The sequence below is a fragment of the Phodopus roborovskii genome, unplaced genomic scaffold (genome assembly GCF_943737965.1).
Source record: "Phodopus roborovskii unplaced genomic scaffold, PHOROB, whole genome shotgun sequence".
Classification (NCBI taxonomy): Eukaryota; Metazoa; Chordata; class Mammalia; order Rodentia; family Cricetidae; genus Phodopus; species Phodopus roborovskii.
Window position 1 is genome coordinate 4,976,065 of NW_026125295.1, and position 21,585 is coordinate 4,997,649.

Sequence of the window (21,585 nt, forward strand, 5' to 3'; positions counted from 1 at the left end):
ACATGTCAATCCCAGTTCCCTCACCCTCCCATCCTCCCCTATCACCCCCACCAAGCCCCAGCCCATCCTCTTTCTGCTCCCCAGGGAGGGTGAGGCCTTCCATGGGGAGTCTTCAAAGTCTGTCATATCATTTGGGGCGGGGCCTAGGCCCTCCCCCATGTGTCTAGGCCGAGGGAGTATCTCTCTATGTGGGATCGGCTCCCAAAGACCATTCATATACTAGGGATAAATACTGACCTATTAGTAGCAGCCTCATAGACTGCCCAGTCCTCCTAACTAACACACTGTCCCCATTCTGATCATGGGACAAAAATAGGCAACTAGCAATGCTCAGGGCCAATGGAAAGTCAGCTAAAGCCAATCAAAGAGAACTAGAAGACAGCGAAAACAATTATTCCAATGGAGTTACAGAACAGTGCAAGAGGCCACACCATGTGGTTTAACAGTCTTGGATTTGGGAGGTAAGATTCGAAGCTAACACCTGTTCATACACAGATTAAAATGAAGAGAGAAAAATCAACGACCTGAACAAGTGTGACCATGACCCTAACTCTACTGCAGAAATGAACCTGGCCAAATACTTGGTATCCCTTAAGGTTGACCTCCATGGAAACAGGTGGGCAATAAAAATCTGGAAACACAGATGACTCTCTGTCATATGCTACTGATGCTCCCTCCACACCTGGGTATTCTCTCATATCAGTTTTGAGGTACATGAGGACTGGAAGAGATGAGCTAAGGGAGTACCTCAGAACTTTGGGAACAGTTATCACAGGCACTTCTTAGAAGAAACAGGCAATGTCAGGAAATGTTTGGCTAACAGGCAGTACACAAAAGGAAACCATATCTGGGCATTTGTCTTTGGTAGAGACTCAAAACCCAGAGACTACTTAGAAAAAAATAAAATAGCAGGGCAAATGTGGTCTACTTACCCATTCTGTAGGGCGGCTGTGGGATCATAGGTCAGAGCCATGCCAGCCTGCAATGAAGGGAAAAGAACAGAAAAAAAAGATTTCTCAGCATTTTTATTATTGTGCCAAAACATTCCGTTTTTATTTCTTTAGTTTTTTTTTTTCTTTTTAATTCTAGGCCATGTGGCTAAAGAAGAGGCAGGCTCATTCTGTTTTTGTGTATAAGGCTACCTTCAAAGACCAAACTGCTACACTTCTATAGCTGGTGGTAGTTTCAGAAGGGCAAAGAAATGTCATTGTGGCCACTCCACAGCCTTCTTTGTCCCTGCCTCCATTACTGACTTTGAGCCTCAGCTCCCTGAAATAGGCAGAAGCAATCTTTGCTCTGCTCCATCCATGAAGACACCTAAGCTTGGGGAAGTTAGTGACTCACTCATTGTCACAAACTTGTTGTTACCATTGGTCTAAGGGCTACTGGCTTCTGTAAAAGCAAAAGCAGGCATACTCCTGTAACTGTGAATCTGTAATTCTGTCTTCCGCAAGGGAAGTTTACCAAGTACCCCAAGCTGTGAGGAGACAGCTGGGGTGCATTCTCTATAACGGGCACGCAGATGTTCCCATTTATGCCACTACATGGAAATCAGAGGCAGCATGCCTATGGGCTACTCATCAATTGCACGGCTGATGCCTGTAAGTAGGGACCCACCCTCTGAATCAGAACCCTGCCATGCAGCTGTCTATGTACGTCATTATAATTTCCCAGCAACATTTCAGTGTTTCTCTTGAACTCTGAAACCTGGCCCTTACACCCACACCTTCTGATGTGGGATTCCTGTAACTCTTTTGTTACAACATTGGCTTGGGGCTCCAATGAAGTCTGGGTGCCATCTCTCTCTGGGTGGGAGCCCTTCTCTCCCAGGGAGGGAGAGAGCCTTCTCTGTGCTGTGTAGACAGACACCCTTGGTATAGACAGACAGCCTTGGGTATTCCAGCAACCTCTGTATGGCTACTGCTTATAAATAGAAACAAAATACAGAGGAATTTAAGCAGTTCAGGTTACTTTTAGGGTGATATTTCTATATTTTAAAATGACTGACTGAATCCTATCAGTATGAATTTTCTCTCTTTGATAGCCTGTCATAATCATAACATTTGTAACCACTGCGGGGGGGGGAACTGGGTATATATAGGAACTTCTGCAAAGTTTTTTTATGACTTCCCGTGAATCCATAATTCCTTTAAAATAAAGAGCTGGGAGATGTAAGGGAAAGATCTTCCAGGACTTCTTCTCAAGGTGGAAGAAGAAAAGCACTAAAGAACATGAAGGAAACAAAAGAGCCTCTGTGTTTGAGATTTTCCCTTTTCCACGGGGTTTAAGCCAGCTTCCCCATCCGACTCTGGATTGTTAACACGAAACTGAAAGGCACTGTGTCACGTCACACGGGCGCTGACATACAGTGCTGCCTGCTGCCTTCAAGCTTGTAATTTCTCATATAATCCCCACAAATGGCACCTTTCGTGTTGTTATTTAGGTGGGGGCGAGGAGCTGAACGTGACACCACGGATGATCAGAAGTGGCATGATGGGAGAGAATTCATAATCCGACATGAAGTTTGCAAAACAGTTGAGATGTCTGTTACAGTCAGCAGGGTGCCCCGGGTGGAAGTTTAACAGGCATCCTAAGCTTTGGCAGGGAGGGTATTCTACATTGAAGTATTAGTTAAAAGGACAAACAATTTCCCTTGCCCCGCTACACCGAAGTCCGAAGAATACACCTGAAACAGTGAGCTGATGGGCAAGAGGTGTCTGGGGTGAGCAAGGGGGCAGAATCTAGTGAAGTTACCCCACCTACTCCAGGATTATGTCCAGAATAGTTATGCCTGTGAGAACCTTCAGCTAGAAGAGACAGATTCAGGTCAAATGCATTTGGAGCAGGGTGGGTAACAAAGGCAGGCAAGGGATTTTGTTTTTAACTGAAGTGCTGGCTGGGTGTCACAGCCCAGAGACAGAGCCTGTCTGCACCTGGGGCTCACCTTGAGTGTGACAGATTGCCCAGTTAGGATGCTAATGTGCTCTTGATGCAGACTGTGCATTCAATTTCCCTTTGTTTCTTCCCACAAAGATGGGGAAGAAATTGATTTTGCTGCTCTGTCTAGCCCCTTTAGACAAAACCAGAGGCATGAAATCACCATTGTGTAATCACCAAATATGATGGCAAGTTGACAAACTCCAGAGTCACAGGGAAAAAAAAATAATGTAAAATATCTTGGAACTAAATGAAACGGTCACGCCTGACGTTTAAAAAGGTGATGTTTACTCCTGCAGTCTACTTCTGAAAGGGGCTTGTTATGCTCACAAGAGTCCTCTATGTTTCCAGTTCACATGGCTTGTATATTAGTGGCACAAATAACATGTTTTAAACAAAATTGGACAGTTCTGTCTCTTTTTAACAACAGCTAAGCATTGTTTTAGTATTTCAGCCATAATGGGACACGTTTAGGACTCCTAGGTACAAAAATCTATAAGCGATAAACGTTTTAGAAAAATAAACCAAACTCTCTATTGGACAGAGGACTACTGCTATCTGAGAGACTTTTGTTAAGATGTTCAGGCTGGCCCAGAACTTGTGACCCTCCTGCCTGGAGCATACACCACCAGGACAGAAGCGACAGTAATTTACTTTTAATAAAATTGGGAGATTCACTGAAATAGGACAAAGACTGACTTAGGAAGTGGCTACTGGCTATTCATAGCTGAGTGACTTAGTGGGGTTATATCAACAGGTGACAATTAGAGACAGTGTGCTTCAAATCACAATAGGAGCAGGCATTTCTGCTTCAGGTGAACCACTGGACAGAAGCACTCATTCTTACCCGAGAAGGGAAACCCTGTGGCACCCAGCTGATGGGTCAGTAAGATGCCTGGCAGAACAGTTTCCTTTCTCTTTCCCAGGTTTATCTTGACACACAGTGTGTCCCATGAATTGTGCAGAAGCCATCCCGAGAACTTCTAAGCTGCTGTGATAAGACTTAAACTTTGGAAATGTACCCTACATCCACAACTTTAGAAAAACCCCATGTTGTGGATTACATAAATGCATGTTCAAGAACTTAGGGAGAAAATCAGACACTTCAAAGGGAATTCTGGGTAAATGAAGGATCTCAAATGAATTCTGAGTGCATCCTTTGGAGCCTTTGATTTTATTAGCAAAACTTCCCTTTGAGAAGTCCAAAGTGGACTCAGTTCAGCAGGACTTGTAAAGTCCTGGGCTGGTGGCAGACCGGGGGAGACACAGAGCATCGTTGTGGAGACCTTTCTGCATGGGGTAGGAGCCAACAGCCTGCCTGAACTGAGTTTTGGCTCTGGAGGACTGAGAGGAAGAGGGAGACCAGCGAGCTCTCCTTTCGGTGGAAGACCTGCTGCTCAGCATCACCTGGGCTCCTTCAAGAGGATGGCCAGGCTTTGGGAGAAAGCGGCAGTGAAGATTTATCACTTTCAAAGTCGCAAAGGCAGCCAAATTGCCAAGAGAAGTGAGCGCTTTATGACTGATGGAGCCAAACGGAGAGGAGTCATAAAGCTGTTGTTTTGGTGTGATGTCATCCCCAAACTTCTGCTTCCTGGCTTCCTTTATAAACTTTCCTGCCAGAGGATGTTGGCTTCAAATAGCAACATAAAAGAACAAGATAAAACAGATGCCAAGAGATTGCAGGTTGGAAAGCTGAGATTGCCTAAGCATATCCAGGAAGAGCTTGGCCGGTAATAAGAAAGAGGAAAAAGGGAACTCTTTTTTTCTTCTACATACATACATACATGCAGAGTATAATACCATAATTATATAGTATATTGCATATTATATAATATACATTAATTTTATGTGCACAAGTGTTTTGCCTATTCCATGGACATGTGTACCCTGTAAATGCAGCAAACACAGAGGTCAAAGGACACATCACATCCCCTGGAACTGAAGTTACAGATAATTGTGAGCCACCGTGCAGGTGGATCAAACCCAGGTCCTCTGCAAGCGGACTTGTACTCTTAGGCAGGTCTCTTGGCCTGCCAGACCATCTCTCCAATTCCTGGTCTGTATTGCTTTAGACTGTGATTTAAAATAACCCTGACTTCCCCTAAGTTGCTTTTTGGCAGGAATTTAGTCACAACAATGAGTGAAACAGCCAACACAGGAACTTTGATTTTAACCTCAATCTAAGTGTCTGATTTTCACAGCTACTAAGACAGTTTTGTTTTTCTCACATCTTAATATCTGTGAAATTAGGATTCCCCAAATAATTGCTGGTATTTCATCCTTTGTCAAATCACTTTTCTCTCTTTTTTTAGTGGTACTTAAAATGATACGATAGGTCATCTTTAACCAATGCTGTTTTGCAGTCACTGATGTAGCAAATGTACCATCAAAACTACTGTGATACGGTGTCCAAGCATGGAAAATACAGAATTCAGAGGATGGGATGGGTGAGCCTAAGATGCTAAGTGAGCAAAGCTGTCCCGGAGACTGAGCCAGGCCCTTCTAGGTCCCAGGTTTAGTTTGATGCTGCCTGGAGCTTGGAAGCTATAGCTGTTAAGCCATTAATGGGAGTGATCACAAGGCTTGTGACAAGCTACAGTTGTCAGCACGTGCCAGCAATTCCAAAAATATCTCAGCTGATTGATGCTGCACTTAGCTATCATGGCCTCCTTGTTAGATTCAGTCAGGGGACATGTAGATCAAGGCTCAGCCTTTCTTCCTGGAGAGGCTTGCTGTAATATTCCTTGTCTCAAGTCACTTCTAGGCTGGGCACACTTAATCCTTCTCCAAGATCATAAGATTTTTCCCACTTTTTCCCTTGGCAGTATGGGTTAGGCAGATGACTGGTCACATCAATTATATCTGATGCAAAAATACCATATCATGGGAACTTAAAATTCTTAATTGCTATCTTTAGACATCACACATCAACACTGGGCTCAGAGCCTCAAGAAAGGATACTTGACTTGATCAAATAAAAGCATTTTAGTGCTAAGAAGCCAAGTTATTAGGGCTGGTTTCCTGTTTTTGTTTTTAATGAGAAGGGCTTCCCCTTCAGCCTGCTCCCTGAATCTCAGATGCAGCGTATGGTATGCAGTAGATAAAGCCACACCTGGAGGGCCAGCTAGCAGACCCAACTCACCAAAGCAGGCATGTGAGCTCACAGCTAGCTGCTGCTTCCCAGGTCACATAGGCAAAGACTTGCCTTCCGTTCAAGGGTTAGAAGACTCTTGGCAGAACCTGGCAGCATCAGGAGACAGGTCTTAATTCTTTTCTACTTGAGTGTTGTGTGCCAAACACTTTTGTGATAGACATGAAGGAGTTAGTGCCAAATGGTTTAGACAATATCTCTACATCTGTAAAAATGGTCTAAGATATCCCGAGTCTAGTCAGTACTACTAAGTTTTCCAGCAAATTCTTTAACCATATGATTTCGATGAATTATGATCCAGTTTCTCCTGGAGGTGTGTTTGTTTCTAGTGGTTCTTGAGGACAGCACTTCAGGGCAGCCTCTTTTCTGAAATATACATTTTTTAAAGCTTCAGTGCTGTCAAAGTAAATCACAGCCCATCACAGAAGTGGTGTGTTCCTGAACTCACTATCAGATTCTTGTCACATTCACGGAGAAGGATGGTGACAAGGGGCTGAGCAAAGCTTCAGGACCACAGTACCATCCAGAGCACATCTAGCCAACGGTCAGGAGATGCTCTGTGTTATGTGTTTTGGTCTTCAGTGATGATGGTGTCTCAAGGCAGACACCACAGAGACACACTGGTAGTCACTAGCGATAGCCAAATGTTTCCAAGAACCTCCCAAAACATTTCTGTCTCCAGATTTCATGTAGCTTGTTGGTGACATGCTTGCCATTCCATCTAGAACAATCTGTGTGCTGTTGAAAATATGTATTTTCCATATCACTGTGTCTTTATTTAATTGTTTCCCAATGGGGCGAATTCTCGTCATATGCAGACTAGGCTATTGTAAATGATAGAAACAATGCACTGTTAAACTAAAGAGTTTTTTTTTTCTAAGGTGTGTTAATAATGACATTGGGTCACAAGTTTAGTGGTCATTAATTATGAGCTAACTGGTCACTCTGAGACCCATGACAACAGTGGAGCAGAGTTAAAGCTGTGTTCGTGCTCCCTAGGCTGTCTTGGGCTTGTTGAGTAAGAGTGCAAACCTGTCATTGCCTTTAAACTCATGATGGCTGGCAACTAACTTTAAAAATTGTCTTTAAATAAGGACAATACAGACACATTGTACCATAACTTGGTATTTGTAGGGACATTATGTGCTAAGTTAATGGGAGGGGGAAAACCTTTACCTATATACTAGTTTATGCTCAACAAGCAAAATCAAAAATCAGGATCAAGTGGATTCCTGTCATTCACTAGTTATGTGTTTTAAATCATTGCAAACACTGAGCCTGCTAAAGATTGAATGGGTACTCCTAAGAGCAAAAATTCAGGGTCATGTTCTCCTAGTATCTGGTCAAGAGATTTTTATTTATAAAAGTGCTTGTACTCTTGCTTTATGTCCGAGCTAAAGACAGATTTTTGTTTTTGTTTTGTTTTTATTTTCAAAGATTTTTTTATTCATGTGTATATTTGTATGTCTATGTGCGAGTGAGTATGTACACTTGAATACACTTGTTTATGGAGGCCAGAAGAGGTGTCAGATGCTCTGGAGTTATAGGAAGTTGTGAGCCCCCTGACATGGGTACTGGGAACCACTATCTAGCCCTGAGCAAGAATAGCAAACACTCTAAACTTCTGAGCCATCTCTTGAGCTCTACGGTAGTCTTACTGTTGTTACTCTTCTTTTGAGATAGGCTCTCACTTAGTTCAGACAGATCTTGAACTTGCTATATATCCAAAGATTGTTGGAGAGTTTTAATGGCCAGATGTTGCAGTCTATCATAGTCTGGCGGCTTGATCCAAAGCTCAGTAATAGGAGGACTCCCTCCCTAGTGAGACTTCCTGGTCACTACCTGCCCTTATCTGGAGAAAATTCAAGGACAGGAGGACTGACCTTATCTGAAAGCTGTCTCTAAGTCTGGATGCCTGATTTATCTCTACTGTGACCCTTGGCACAGATTACTACTAGAAGCTTCCCACTGCTGCACATATGGTAACTAAAACTTGTACTAGGAGCTCTGCTATACGACCCTGCTGCCTTAAATGAAGCCTTGGAGAGGACTATGCCACTTAATGCAAATTAGGGTTTGTCCCCAGGCTTCCCAAACCTATACATTTCCTATCCTCTGAAATAAAGCTGAGCTGATTACTAAAGTCATTACCTGGAAGGCTCTCTCCACCATATTCACAGCCATCTTAACCCGTTCTGTTCCCTGCTTTGGCTCTCTGCCCATCACTGACAGGCTGATGTCCCCAAGGAAGAAGGACCACAAAGGTGGACTGTGAACTTCTGATCTTTCTGCTCTAGCTGGGTCCTGAGGATCTAAGTCATGTCACCAGGCTTGGAAGAAAGCACTTCTGCTTGCTAAGCCCATCTCACCCAACCCAGAAGGACTTGGATACTAATTTTACCTTCTCATTATATGAAGAATAAGTCAGTTAATAACCCATCTCCCTTCTCTTGTAAAATATGAGTTATACAATTTGCCATTTTTTTCAATAGTCCTCAGTCTTTTTCATGGTTTGCAGCAATGGTTCATTTCTGCTTTTCTTTCTTTCAACTTTTCCCTCCAAGTCCTCTTCCTCTCCACCAGCCTGAGACTTTGTGATTATATGACCTTCCAGGGAAAAGAATTGGCCAAAACCTGTACAAACACTTATTATTTCAGTGTTAAGTAATGATTTATGATTTGGAGTACAATCTTACTGAAATCTTGTGTGGTGTGGGACAAACATAAAATACATTCATTTCTAGTTTTTGACATATTTTATATCATAAGTAAAAAGTTTAGAACAGCATTATATTGGCAGGGGATATTATTCCTATCATTTAAAAAAGTAAACATTATTTTACATATAATACATATGTAGAGAGAGAGCACACATACACATATATGGATGGATGGAGAGAGCGAGAGAGAGCAAGAGAGAGAGAGAGAGAGAGAGAGAGAGAGAGAGAGAGAGAGCACATGCGTGAGTCCACAGAATAGAGGTAGTTCTCTGTAGACACAGTCTATGATATTGTAGCTAGCCAGGCATTGGCCACTAAGCCATACTCTGATCATCTTGTCTCCTGTGATGACTCTAACAATGAACATGCATCACTAGCTATCACAATCCCATGGGGAGAAGCATGCTGATGGACTCAGAGAGCATGCCAGGAGTTGCGTCTCAGCTCAGAAATCATGGAACTTATGTCTTAAACCCTAGAACCTTTCTCCTTTGCCTAAAAAGTGGCAGGAAAATTCTTAAGACGAGTACCACAGAGGGTGATGCTCTTCAGTCTGTAACATTTGCAAGGGATTATTGCTCTGCCCAACTCAGAGAAGGATGGAGGTTTCACAGAGTAGCCACACACAAAGCCCAGGATGTTCGCAAACCAACCCTGTTCCCCAGGGGGCCTCAACATGTGGGTCAGAGAGGCCTCCACTGAACAGAACAACATGGACCTTTCCAATTGTGGGAAACTCTTTAGTTTGTAAATGAGCGTGAATCAATGTCTCCATGATGCATTCTGACAAACAAATGGTTAATATTTAGGAACCATGCAGCTGTGAACAATGATCTGTGGCTGCTACTCTTGTTATTTTTATTACTGTTCTGCTTTGTTTCTTACTCTGGTCTGTTTTATAGATCTGAGCCTAATTGAAGACAATCCTTTGATTTTTATTTAATGCCACTCAGTTTGCATGTATTGTGTTCTATTTTTCTTTCGTGGAGAGGGTCTCAAGTACCCTGGGCTGACCTTGAGTTCACTGTATGTCTGAGACTAAGTGTTCTTGCTGGTTATGCAGAGAACCTGGGTTTTGTTCCCAGCAGTTCACAATTATTCCATCTCCAACGAGTTCTACCCCTTCCCATAGCCTATGGGATACCGGCACTGAACTCATACATGCACACACATGCATGCACACACACACATACACACATGCAGACATGCACGCACACACACACATGCACACATACATACACACACACGCACACTTATCACAAACCCACAGAGCAAGTGCTCTTCAGTGCTGAGCCTTCCAGAGACCAACTTACAAGTGCCTGCTGCTTTGACCTGCAGCTGAGGATGTAGCCCAGTGTCTCATACATGCTAGGCAAGTGCTCCACCATACATCTGTATCCCCAGCCCTATGTTACACATTATTTTGAGGCAGGGTTTCACGTTGAAGTTCTCCTTGGGCTTTATAACCATGCATTTGCAGCAGCTTTGATGATGAGGCTTGCACCACAAGACTTGCCCTTCTTTTACAAGGAGATTTTTTTTTTAAACATAGAGATGTCCAATTGAGAAAGTATGAAAACAAGCTTGGAGAATACCATTAGAATGGCTTTTGCTATGAATAAGTATGCTAACACAGTCATGTACCCGTATCTTGCATCTACGGGGTAAAGCAGCACCTACTGAGAGACTGAGTAACAACAGAGGAGAGCAGTAACAAGGATGAGGTTTAAGTGGCTATCGGTGATGTCAGGATTGCCTGTATTCACCTTTGTTCAAAACAGAAACACACACACAAACTAGCCAAATCACAATGTACAGCTCAAAGAGAAAGATGATTCATCGCAAATCTGAATATATGGTGTGGCCTTGTGTGATGGGTATGGCTACTGACTGTCACTGAAATCTAAAAGGATACTTTTACTCCCAATCATAAATGGATTTAGAGTAAATGATGACTCAGTGTCTTGAGACTGTGTGTTTGTCTTGGCCTTATACTCTAAAATAGTATGCAAACTGCTACACAGCCTGTGCAGGCCTTCCTACACTTACTGGCAAGGAAGGGAAGTCTTGTTAACACTAGGCTTTGAATAAGGAGAGCCACAGAACTGTATTATAGAGGGCATCCTCAGCCATCACTGAAACAGACAACATAATACAGCGTTCCTGGTCATAACAAACACCTTTGCTTAAAGCTGACAGTGATGAAATCAAAACCCTAAGCTTGTGTGAATGTGTGTGTGAGTGAGTGTGTGTGTGAAAGAGAGACAGAGGAAGAGAGAGAGATTGCATGAAGCTAACGTTACTTATATACATGCATTGCAGTAATAGGCCTATATCTTGGACTAGTAAAAATTCACAGGACTTAAATGTCTTCAAGTAAGGCTGTTTGAAAAGTCATACTAATAGCTATCTACCTAAATGATAAAGACCTACAATACTGGCAAGTCTGTGTATAAATATATGTATGTAGTTTGAATGTAATTTCTTATCTGGGCTGACAATGCTCCCTCTAGGAGTCATAGACCACCTAACGAAAACCGGAACACCAGGCATGAAAAGCCTTCTTTTGAGATGTGGGGCAGAGGTGTCCAAGAGACTCAGCTACAGGCTATTGCTATTGCCTTTAGTTACCCCGCCCCCTACGCCCTGCCCCCTACGCCCCGCCCCTACGCCCCGCCCCCTACGCCCCGCCCCCTACACCCTGCCCCCTATGCCCAGAGGTGGAAGGTGAGTCCCTACTGCTGAAGATAGCATGCATTTCAGATACAGGGTCCAGAGGGCCCTGAGCTGAAGTGCACTTGCAAGTCTCCTTCCTGAGGACTAGCTCTCATGGTAATAGAAGGTGCCTCGCATCCCTTCCAAAGGAAGGGGCCACCAACAGTCCTACTCAGCTATGATTCCTAGGAACCACAGCAAAGACCAGCATGGCAAGATAGCCCGAAGTGTGCAGTAGCAGCATAGTAACCAACAGCTCTCTGACTGGACTTAAGACACACCCAACAAGAAGCAAACTGTGCCTGGAGCTGGAGACCTAACTAACCACCCAGAGCTAGTGAAGTCATGGAACTTGGAGAAGAACTTAAAATCACCATGTTACCAAACCAGTCAAATCCCTAACTAGAATCTGAATAATTGCCCTTACACCCATAGATAAGTGTACTCTTCACCTCTCATCAAGGGAACCTCTCAGTGCAACAGAGAGCATCACAGAAAAATCACAACCAATCAAAATGCAGCCCAGTCCCGATAGCTACATCCACAGAGCAACTCAAGCTCTTACAGCCCAGGGTCACAGTGGAAGACGAGGGGTGGGAAGACTGTAAGATCCAGAGGATCGGGGAGTTTGCTCTGAGATCGTGTCACCTAGGAATGCCAGGAATGACACCCATAAAGTCCTATCAGCAAGACTGCCTGAATAGGGGCCCAAGAAGGACAACAGTGGACATGCTAATGAGGACAGGGTGGTGGTGAGGGTCGGGGGGCAGTGTCCAACCCTATACCAATTACACAGGAGACTAACAAATGCTCAGAGTGGGAGAAACGGTCTTCCTGAGAACACACCGACTGGTTATCCAGTCAGCACTGAAAATATACAGAGCAGTAACATTATACAAACCGAGCAGATTATAGTTGGGGATGTATATGTATACAGATACACATACATGCATGTATGACAATTAATGAGAAGAGATGCCATGGATTTGAAAGAGAGCAAGGAGGGAATATTGGGAAGTTTGGAAATGATGTAATTATATTATAACCTCAAAAATGAAATAAAATAAAAACCACCCTAACAGTAAGTTTTACTGAAAGCGTATTCTTTAAATGAGAGTTTAGGAACCCCAGACTTTAATATTACTACATAAAATTTGCTCAAAACTTAATTTTATTTTCTATCAATATAAAGTAGTTATTCCTGGAGTCTGAGAGTTGATTATTAACAATATTAATTCTATCAGCTCACACTCATATCCAGTCTGTGAAGATCATTTTTCTAAGTATTTCCATAATAAAGAAAATTACCTTTAGAGCATCAACTAGAGGAAAAATGTTGTCTTTCTTTGTTGATTGCTTTTAAATTGACTCTGTCAGAGAATTGTAAATATGATAAAGACAAGAAATGTCACATTATTGGTTTTCCTTTGTAATAAAAATCTTGATTTTTTTTCAGTAAACATCTGAGTTCATGTTTCAATTACTTCTTATATAGTTATCATGTCATGTCTCTTATTTGTGTCTGTGACCAAAATGTAGGGTTTATTTTTACTTTTTTTTTGTTTGTTTGTTTTTTGTTTGTTTTGTTTTTTCTTTTTTGGAAGTCAATTCCAATAGGATTGTTACCATTGTTACCATGGACATTTGCTGATTCTTTTAACCTCAAGCTTAGGAATATCTTATAAAAATAATAGTGTTTTGAGTCAGCAAGAAATAATATAATGAGTGAATGCTATCTGTCCTATTTAATGATGAAGTTGAGTAAATACCTAGTGAGAGCATATTGTGTTCTTTAATTTAAATAAGCATTTATTTATATTTTCAAATCCTTATACAAACGCAAAAGCCATTCACAACAATAAACATAAATAGAAAATTAAAATCTGAGTGTCTCTCACAGAGTAGTGGAAAGTTACTCATCTTTTAATTTGGTCCAATCATCTTTACAAAATAACTGAATCTAGGCTATAACTGTATGTATTTCACAAGTCTCTCTCTGTGTGTGTGTGTGTGTGTGCGCGCGTGCGCATGTGAAGCAGTAGTAGTAGGAGTTAGTATTTTTAATTACCTTCATTGAAGTACTAGGTTGTCACCAAGCAGATTGTGATCTTATCATCTATTTCTTTATAGCCAGCCATCCTTGCTAGTTGGGTTGGAGTTCATAGTCTAACTTGGCCTCAGTAGACAGGAGAAGTGAATTCTTTGGGAACACAGGAGTAAGCTGCAGGATATGTCCTTATGTTCCTGACATCTTTCTGAACTAGTCTGAAGCATTCCTGGTTCCAGGCCATTTGGAGTTGCATCATCAGATTAAGATGAGCAGTGTTCCCCTTGCAGTTAGACAGGAGGATATGGCCTCCACTTTGGGCAATGCATGTTCCGGGGTTGGGAACAATCATAGCAGTGGTAGGGAAAGTACCCTTTAGCTGACAGAGACAGACATAAAAAAGAGTTTGGCATGAATATATCATAAACACTGGCCCAATGTGATATAAATATTAGAGGCAAGTCTCAGGAAGCTCTTACTATGTGTGCCAAAACCCAGCTTTCTCCTGCTTGTGGGACATTGTAGAGGAAGCTCTTGGACTGACCAGAAAGTTATTTTCACCAATAGGGAAGCAGCTGTGACCATTTACCAAGAAATATGTTTAATTTCAATTATCAAAGGGACACCATAGTCCTCCTCAACTGTAGGGGGTTGGATATCAGCCTAGGGCCAGCTGCAATATTCTCCAATGTGGTAGTTCCTGTGGGTTCTCTATATCCTCCTAGGACTTGAGAATGCCCTTTATTTTCTCCATGTACTTAAGATAAAGTCATTAGAGTGTAATAACAGGTTGGATGTTGAAGTAAATTTATAAATCTAGCCAACGTCTACTGAGATAAACATTAACAAGGTTGGTTAATATAAAATATACAGGAAGCTGGGTAGGTAGTGAGGTAGGGATGATCCGGGAGGGGTTGGGATGAAAACCTGCTTAAAATGTATGAAAAAACTAAATAAAAATTAAAATGACAAAAAGAAAGAACTGTAGATTAGTGGTGGGCCAGAGTCTCAATCTCTCAACCATTTAGCATTCTAGGCACCTCTCCACCTCTCTCTCTCTCTCTCTCTCTCTCTCTCTCTCTCTCTCATCTTTTGCAAGATCACATAATAACTTAAAATGCCCCCTGTGTTTTTCATTTATGTAAAATCATGGCCACTAGCATACATTTACATTTGAAAGTCTTGCTTATGCATGCCCATTTCTGTGTGCAAAGTTCCCAGTCTTACGGTTTTATAAATAAATCCATTTCACCAATGTGTGCTAATTAACTATCAAAATGTTGCCCCAAAGAAAAAGGCTTTAAATAATGAAGTTTTAATTAGCCTATCCATTTCCATATTTAGTTTAACTCTAAAATGCTTGCAACACCAAGCAGAAATTCTTTTTGCTTTATCAGTTTTTCTTAACTTTTGAGAGTTGGGGAGGGGGATGGGCATTTTCTTTTCTCTATTGTTATCAGAACCTTAGTTTTCCTTAATTACAAAAGAAATCGGGAAACAGAAAGTAATAGAAAAAAATAATCTCATTTAAGAATGGCCAAACTGTGACAGAGCATGTCCAGTTTCCTCCCTACTATGCTGTAGTCTTCTTTGAAAACCAGGATACAAACAAGATAGACACAAAGATTTAGTTGTGGGCTTAAAAGGTCTTTTCCTTTACTTTAACTCAACTGGTTATCACCCCAGTTTCCATTCTCTGTTACAGAGACAGGATTTTCAATTTTGTTGCTATTGTTATTTGTTTCCTTTTGCCAAGTCCATGCCTTAGGAAAATGGGATATGCATTTCATCTTTGTGTGTGTGTATGTGTGTGTGTGTGTGTGTGTGTGTGTGTGTGTGTGTGTATGTGTGTATTTGTGTGTGTTGCATATATGTGCTTGCATGTGAGTACATTTGTGTGCATGCAGATGATGGGGGATGTCCTTCTGCATACTGTGAGTATGTTTCTCTTGTTGGTTGATGAATAAAGCTGTTTTGGCCAATGGACAGACAGAATGCAGCCAGGCAGGAAGTGTAGACAGGATGACCAGACTATGAAAACTCAGGGAAGAGGAAAGCAGAGAGACACCATGTAATTACAGGGAAGGCAGGATGCCTGAGCATTCTCCCATAAGATAAGGCCATGTGAAGATACACAGATTAATAATTATGGCTGAATAAATAAAAGAGAGCGAACCAGTAAGAAGCCTGAGCCATAAGCCAAAGAGTTTAGAGTTGATATAAGCCTCTGCTCTATGTGTTTATTTGGGACTAAACAGATGCAGGACCCCGCTAAACAGAAACTTTTGTCCACATGCAAAGGCCAGAGGTGGATTTCTGGTGAGTTCCTTGATAGTTTTCTTCTTTTATTTACTGAGACAGGATTTCACACTGAGGCTGGAATTTCATGCTTCCATTACTCTGGCTAAGCCAGACACCCCCTTTCACTTCCTCTCTCTTCAGTACTGGGGTTATATATAGGTGGCTGCTACACACACCCAGTTCATATGTGTGTGAAAGGGATATGAAGTCCGCTACTGATGCTGACACATGGCAAATACTCTACCCCTTGAGCCATCTCTCTAGCTCTACATACCCATTTGTGGGTAGGTGATGGTCAGGGAAAGGGAGCATGGAGGGGGACTCAATGCACAACATATATTTGTATGAAAATGTCTATGTACAACACAGTACTATGCACAATGAATATACATAACACAGTTTTTAAATCCACATTTGTGCCCAGTGGTTATTGGATGCTAAATGTAATGTCCTCCCCCTTGAAATCAACACCTATGTTAAGCATGCCTCAAGAGCATGTCATGCATTTTTTCAACATGTCTATAGAATTTGGGATATAATTTTCTTGGTCATAGATAACATTTATTATGGTCTCCTAGTTTTTGTAGTTTAATTTAAAAAGTTAATCTATAGACCTTAAAACTCAAACATGAAAAGCACATTCTAAGAGGCTTTTGGTCATACACTTAGCCCTACAGTGTCCTCACATTGTAATACCTGTATGTTACTGTCCCCAAAGTCCTACTTCTGTATAAAATAGCATGTGACAGCTCTGGTTATTTTATGTTTGTTCATTTATTTTCTGATGAACTGAAGTTTCGGGGGGGGGGGAATCATGCTTGACTAGGTCAAGTTATCAAGTTTTCTTTAGCACCCTCATTCAGGTAAAGTCCTGCTGGCATGTATAAACAGAGCCTCTAGATTCTACCAATGCCAATCCTAAGGATGCCATGAAATAACATCTCAAACATATAGCCAAGCCTTCCTGCTTTGTGGTAACTCAACGACCTCATGTTCTCCACAATTTATTTCAAAACTACCTGTCATTTATACCTTCAATTGTTCTGCTATTAGAACCTTAGGAAACCATTGTTATACTGGGGCCTGGACAGTGAAGAAATCAGAATCAGTGTTCCCAGGTCACACTCACTTATATTTGGCACCAAAATTAACAATCTCTGCATCTCTTCATGGGAGGGGTTATATTTGTTTGTTTGTTTTGTTTTCGCATTGATACCAGAATATGGGAGCTTCCTATAATTGCCCTTTGTGGCCTCTAGAAAGTATTACGGATTCTGCCTACAGGAAATTAAGTTTGTAATTAGAGCAAAATTTTCTTATGGAATCATGGAGTTTGGGGTTATAGTTCATGGTTGGTGTAAAGATCTCCTTAATTAGCAAGCATTTTACTTAATGTTAAATGAGTCTTTTTAGACTGTGGATGCTTTGTATGGGCCAAATGTAATGATGAAGGGCCTTGAGACTACCTGCCTGCTGAGCATTACATGCTTCCCCGGACACATGGGTCACCCCCCCCCCCACTTTCTCATTATAACATAACCTCAGCTTCCTTTCTTACGCAGAGAATATGAAGACTCTTGAATTTCTTCCATTGGCTCCTGATACTCAATGATTATTTTGTTTTATTTACTTCTTGCTATAATGATGTATATTATATAGTACTCGACTACAGCTATGCAATTTAAGAGGTGTTTTCAGACCCTTATGGAAACACTCAAAACAGCCTCAGAAAATTGAGAATGGTGAAAGCATTTGCTAAGAAATCTCTCAGTTTCCTTCCTTTCTTAAAGCAGCTGCCTTGGTGTTCACAGTATGTGATGGGACATAATTATGATGCCTCTTAAATGACAAATGTACAAATCAGGTGCTTGGAATAGAAATACTAAAACCCCCCTATTGAAATTATGGCTTTGGCACAGAATGTCATTTATTCAGTCACTCAAACAACTCTATCCCATTTCCTGGAGAATGAAAAAAAAAAAAAAAAAAAAAAAAAAAAAGAAGAATCTTACAAAAGCCCAAGAACCTTTTCCTTGTGGTTTTGCAAAAATAAATAACCAAGGGGACTGATTCCCAAGGACCAGCAGATATAGAGCCACAGCTCAATGTTAGTTAGTACTAGGAGGAGAAATGGATGGCTAAAATAAAGTCTCCAGTCAGGAAGATGGTTCAGTGGGCAAAGTGCTTGCTATACGAGCATGGGGACCTGAGTTTGAATCCCCAACACTCATGTAAAGTGCTGACCCTGCCAGACACATATGCCCATAATTCCCACACTTGGGGTTCGAGGATTGCTAGGAAATGCTGGCTGACAGCTTCTGGCCAGTGAGAGACTTTGTCTCAAGGGATAAGATGGAGCACAACAGAGCAGAACCCCAGATGTCCCCCGCAACCACAACCAAAGAGTCCTGTATACACATGGACATCCATGACACCCATCTCCCTGAGCAGGGGCTTTAGTCTTTCTTCAAGGAGCCAGCAGTCCGCTTTGGCAACTTCCTGGGGCAGGGCTGCTGCCCAACTCCTGAGCAGCTCTGAGCACTCACCTCTCCTTCTCTGGGCCATGGCCTCCCGTTCTGGGTGTACTTGCTCTGATTCTGCCTCTTCTTTTGTCCCCCATCAGCGAATTTGCACAGTAAAGGCTCACTGGGGGCTGGAGAAAAGGAAGGAAAACCACATCAGTAGATGCTCCGTGCAGACAGTTAATTATCCCAGCTGGGCTCACAGTGGAGCTGGGCTTTGAAGAAACATCTTGGTTCTGGCCCTCTTTCCTCTTAGCATCACTACCTGGTGCTCTAACCATTGCTGGGCCTCTGAAAACTACTGGCAGACTGTAATATAGACTCCTGGAAAAGCAGCGTAGAAAGTGCACTCGTCCCCAAGACGTGAGTCTTGTAGAGTGGGTGTGGTTACCACCCCGTGGGCAGCTGTGCTGTCACTATGCACACTGTAGAATTCAATTCTGAGAAATCGTTAGAAACCAGATCAGCGGGTTTGAGAAGGGACCGAACACAGTCACACCTCAGACACACACACTGCTTTAGGAGACAGGGCTTGCCAACCATGGTGGTTCACGATTTGGGTTTTGAGGTGTGAGAACTCTCCATCCAGAGGCCATGAACAGGGGCAACATGACAGGGGACCTGAAGGGAAGAGAAATCCTCCTGTATGAAGGGACATTCTGGCTTCTGAATGTTTCCAGGAATGGGTGGAATGGTTTATACCACGTGATTTGACATAGCCTATTTGCCGAGGAGTCAGACACTGAGTTCAGCCATAAACCTATCTTACAGGATCTAGTGTGAGGGACTATAAGGCCAGAGCACAGCATAGAATCCAGATAGAAGGGTACAGAGCGTGTGGTGTGTGTGGCTTGAATTCTCTGTGCTACCTATGCTACAAGTCTTGTGGTTGAGTAACTTGCATCTTCAGGTGGTAAAACAGAAAGAGGATTCTGGGAGCTGCTTCCCAAAAATGGAAAATATTTTGCTAAATAGCAGCCAAAGTAGCTTCATTTTCTCACTGATCCTCTATAACTTCACAGATGCTATAAGTGGTCCCTCCTCTCATGCTTCCCCCCTTCAGTAAAAGCTAATGAGAAGCCAGGGAGTCTGACTGACCAGACACCGAGTGAAAAAATCTGATAAACTGTCACCAAGTGTTAGGGCAGCTCCCAGGAGGGGATGACTTTTGCCTCTTCCTCCTCATAGCTCTAAACGGCTAAGGACTTATTCCCTAAAAGAGTGCTCCCCAAGTGCTCCTCAGCTCAGAGAACTGATGTGGAGAAAGGACTGTTTGTGGGAAGAGAAAACACAGAGGTTGCCCACAGAAGCCCAGGAAGGAGGTCCAAGTCCAAGAAGAGGAGGAGGTGGAGAGGTGACTGGAAGATCAAGAAGGGCTGGCTTCCTGTCCCTGTCTCCCTATACCCAGCTTCCTCCCACAGAAGTAACAGAAAAGCTTCCTTTGTTTATCTAAGGGTTGACCCAGAGTAAACCTCTGCTTCCACCAACTTCAACCTCCAAGCTATTTAGTAGATGGGGTAGTAGTATGAATCTTTGATTCCAGTAACAGGTTATGTATGCCTTTATCTGATTAATTACAGCGATTATAGGGGTCTGGTCATCTATGCTAGATACATTTCCTTGAAGAATGTGATCAAAATTAAAACATATTAGAATGTATCTTCTAGCAACAGCACTACAAAATGTCCTCAAAACCCAACAAAGCAACACGATGTGTTGACAGTTGGTGATTGCCTCCACATCCCTGCATGTCTGAAGAGAAAGTCACATTGACCCAGCAAACTTGGTGACTACATTAAGAAGCCTGAGAAGGTTAATTGGCTCATGTGTGTGCTGGAATAAACCAAACGCTATTTTGTAGGTTCATAATTAACCAAAATAAATCACTTCCTCCCTTTGTCATCTGAGAACATGAACTCAAACTAAATATTAATTGTATCCTTGGGCATTTTCAAGTTTGAAGACAATTCTAAGTGTCTCCAAAATCAATAGTGGGGAAAGAATACAGGCAAGCCAGCATCTACAAATAGGCTATGTACGAATATGTGTCTACAAATACATACTTGAAAAATATTTGGCTCTAAAGGACAGTGATATCTTGTCCAACCCTCTTAGTCTATTCTTAGTTGCAGATTTTTTCAGACTAGAAGGAAAAGAAAAAGACATGGCTTGCCAATGGTGAAGAGTAATGGAAGAGAAGACAGGGTTCCTATCCTACATAGAACCCACACCATCATAGGGTATTTCTTCTTTCCAATGCTACTTTCCACAGTTTCAGTTATTAGGGATCAAATGTGGTTTGAGAAATGTTGAGTGACCGCATGATGGTGTAGCTCAGCTGGTAGAGTCCATGTGCTGCATGCTTAAAGCTCTGAGTTCAGTCCCTAGAACTGCATAAACTGGGCATGGTTCAGATGCCTGTAATCCCAGCACGCTGCAGGGGGGAGGCAAAGCAGTTCAGCATCATTCTTGGTTACATAAGAAGTGGGATGTCTCCCTGGTATACATGAGATGTTGTCCTTTAATTAATTAATCAGTCAATTATTAATTAATTAATTTTCAACACAGGGTTTCTCTGTGTAACAGCCCTAGCTATCTTAGAATTTACTCTGTAGACAAGACTGGCCTCGAATTCACAGAGATACATCTGCATCTGTCCCCCAATTGATGGGATTAAAGGCGTGGGCCATCACCACACAGCATCAAGTCACGTTTTATATTGTAATGTTATGAAAACTTGATGAAGTCTTACAAACATTCCATCCCACCTCTCCCAGGACCTGAGTCACACATTATCTAGCATTTTCTACTGTATGCTACTGGCCTGGCAGCTCTCTAGCTCCTGCTGTTGGTACCAGACCTTCTGTGGGGTATTCAATGCTTGCATGCAGGTAGCCCTTACCTTACTTCAGAGCAGCCTTAAGGTAAGGATGGTAATTAGAGTTGCCAAAGGGAAGCCAGTAGGTTCTTTTATGTAAGGACCTAAAGGCTCTAGAATAACTACAAGAAGAAAGCAAACTACACCCTGAAGTCATATTGTCTACTATACTTACTTCATGTCCCAGTGCAGGACCTGTTGTATGATAATTTGTTACAAACTGAAATAGTCCCTCCAGAAAGGGTGAGGGCAGGTTCATCTCACATGTCTGGGAGAAATGAGATATGGAAGATACTGCCCATCCCCAGCAGTTA

The 21,585-nt window shown here is 42.2% G+C and overlaps 1 protein-coding gene across 12 annotated transcripts in view; it reads right to left on the reverse strand.

Annotated features, from left to right (window-relative positions):
• Rbms3 (RNA binding motif single stranded interacting protein 3) overlaps nt 1-21,585 on the reverse strand; it is a 1,220,120-nt gene that overhangs the window by 106,537 nt on the left and 1,091,998 nt on the right. For all 12 annotated transcript variants that reach the window (XM_051202110.1, XM_051202071.1, XM_051202118.1 and 9 more), the window contains 2 exons: nt 18,418-18,524; nt 933-979 (listed from right to left, as the gene is read on the reverse strand). In XM_051202110.1, coding sequence (XP_051058067.1) covers nt 933-979; nt 18,418-18,524 — 154 coding nt within the window. The remainder of the gene's footprint in view (nt 1-932; nt 980-18,417; nt 18,525-21,585) is intronic.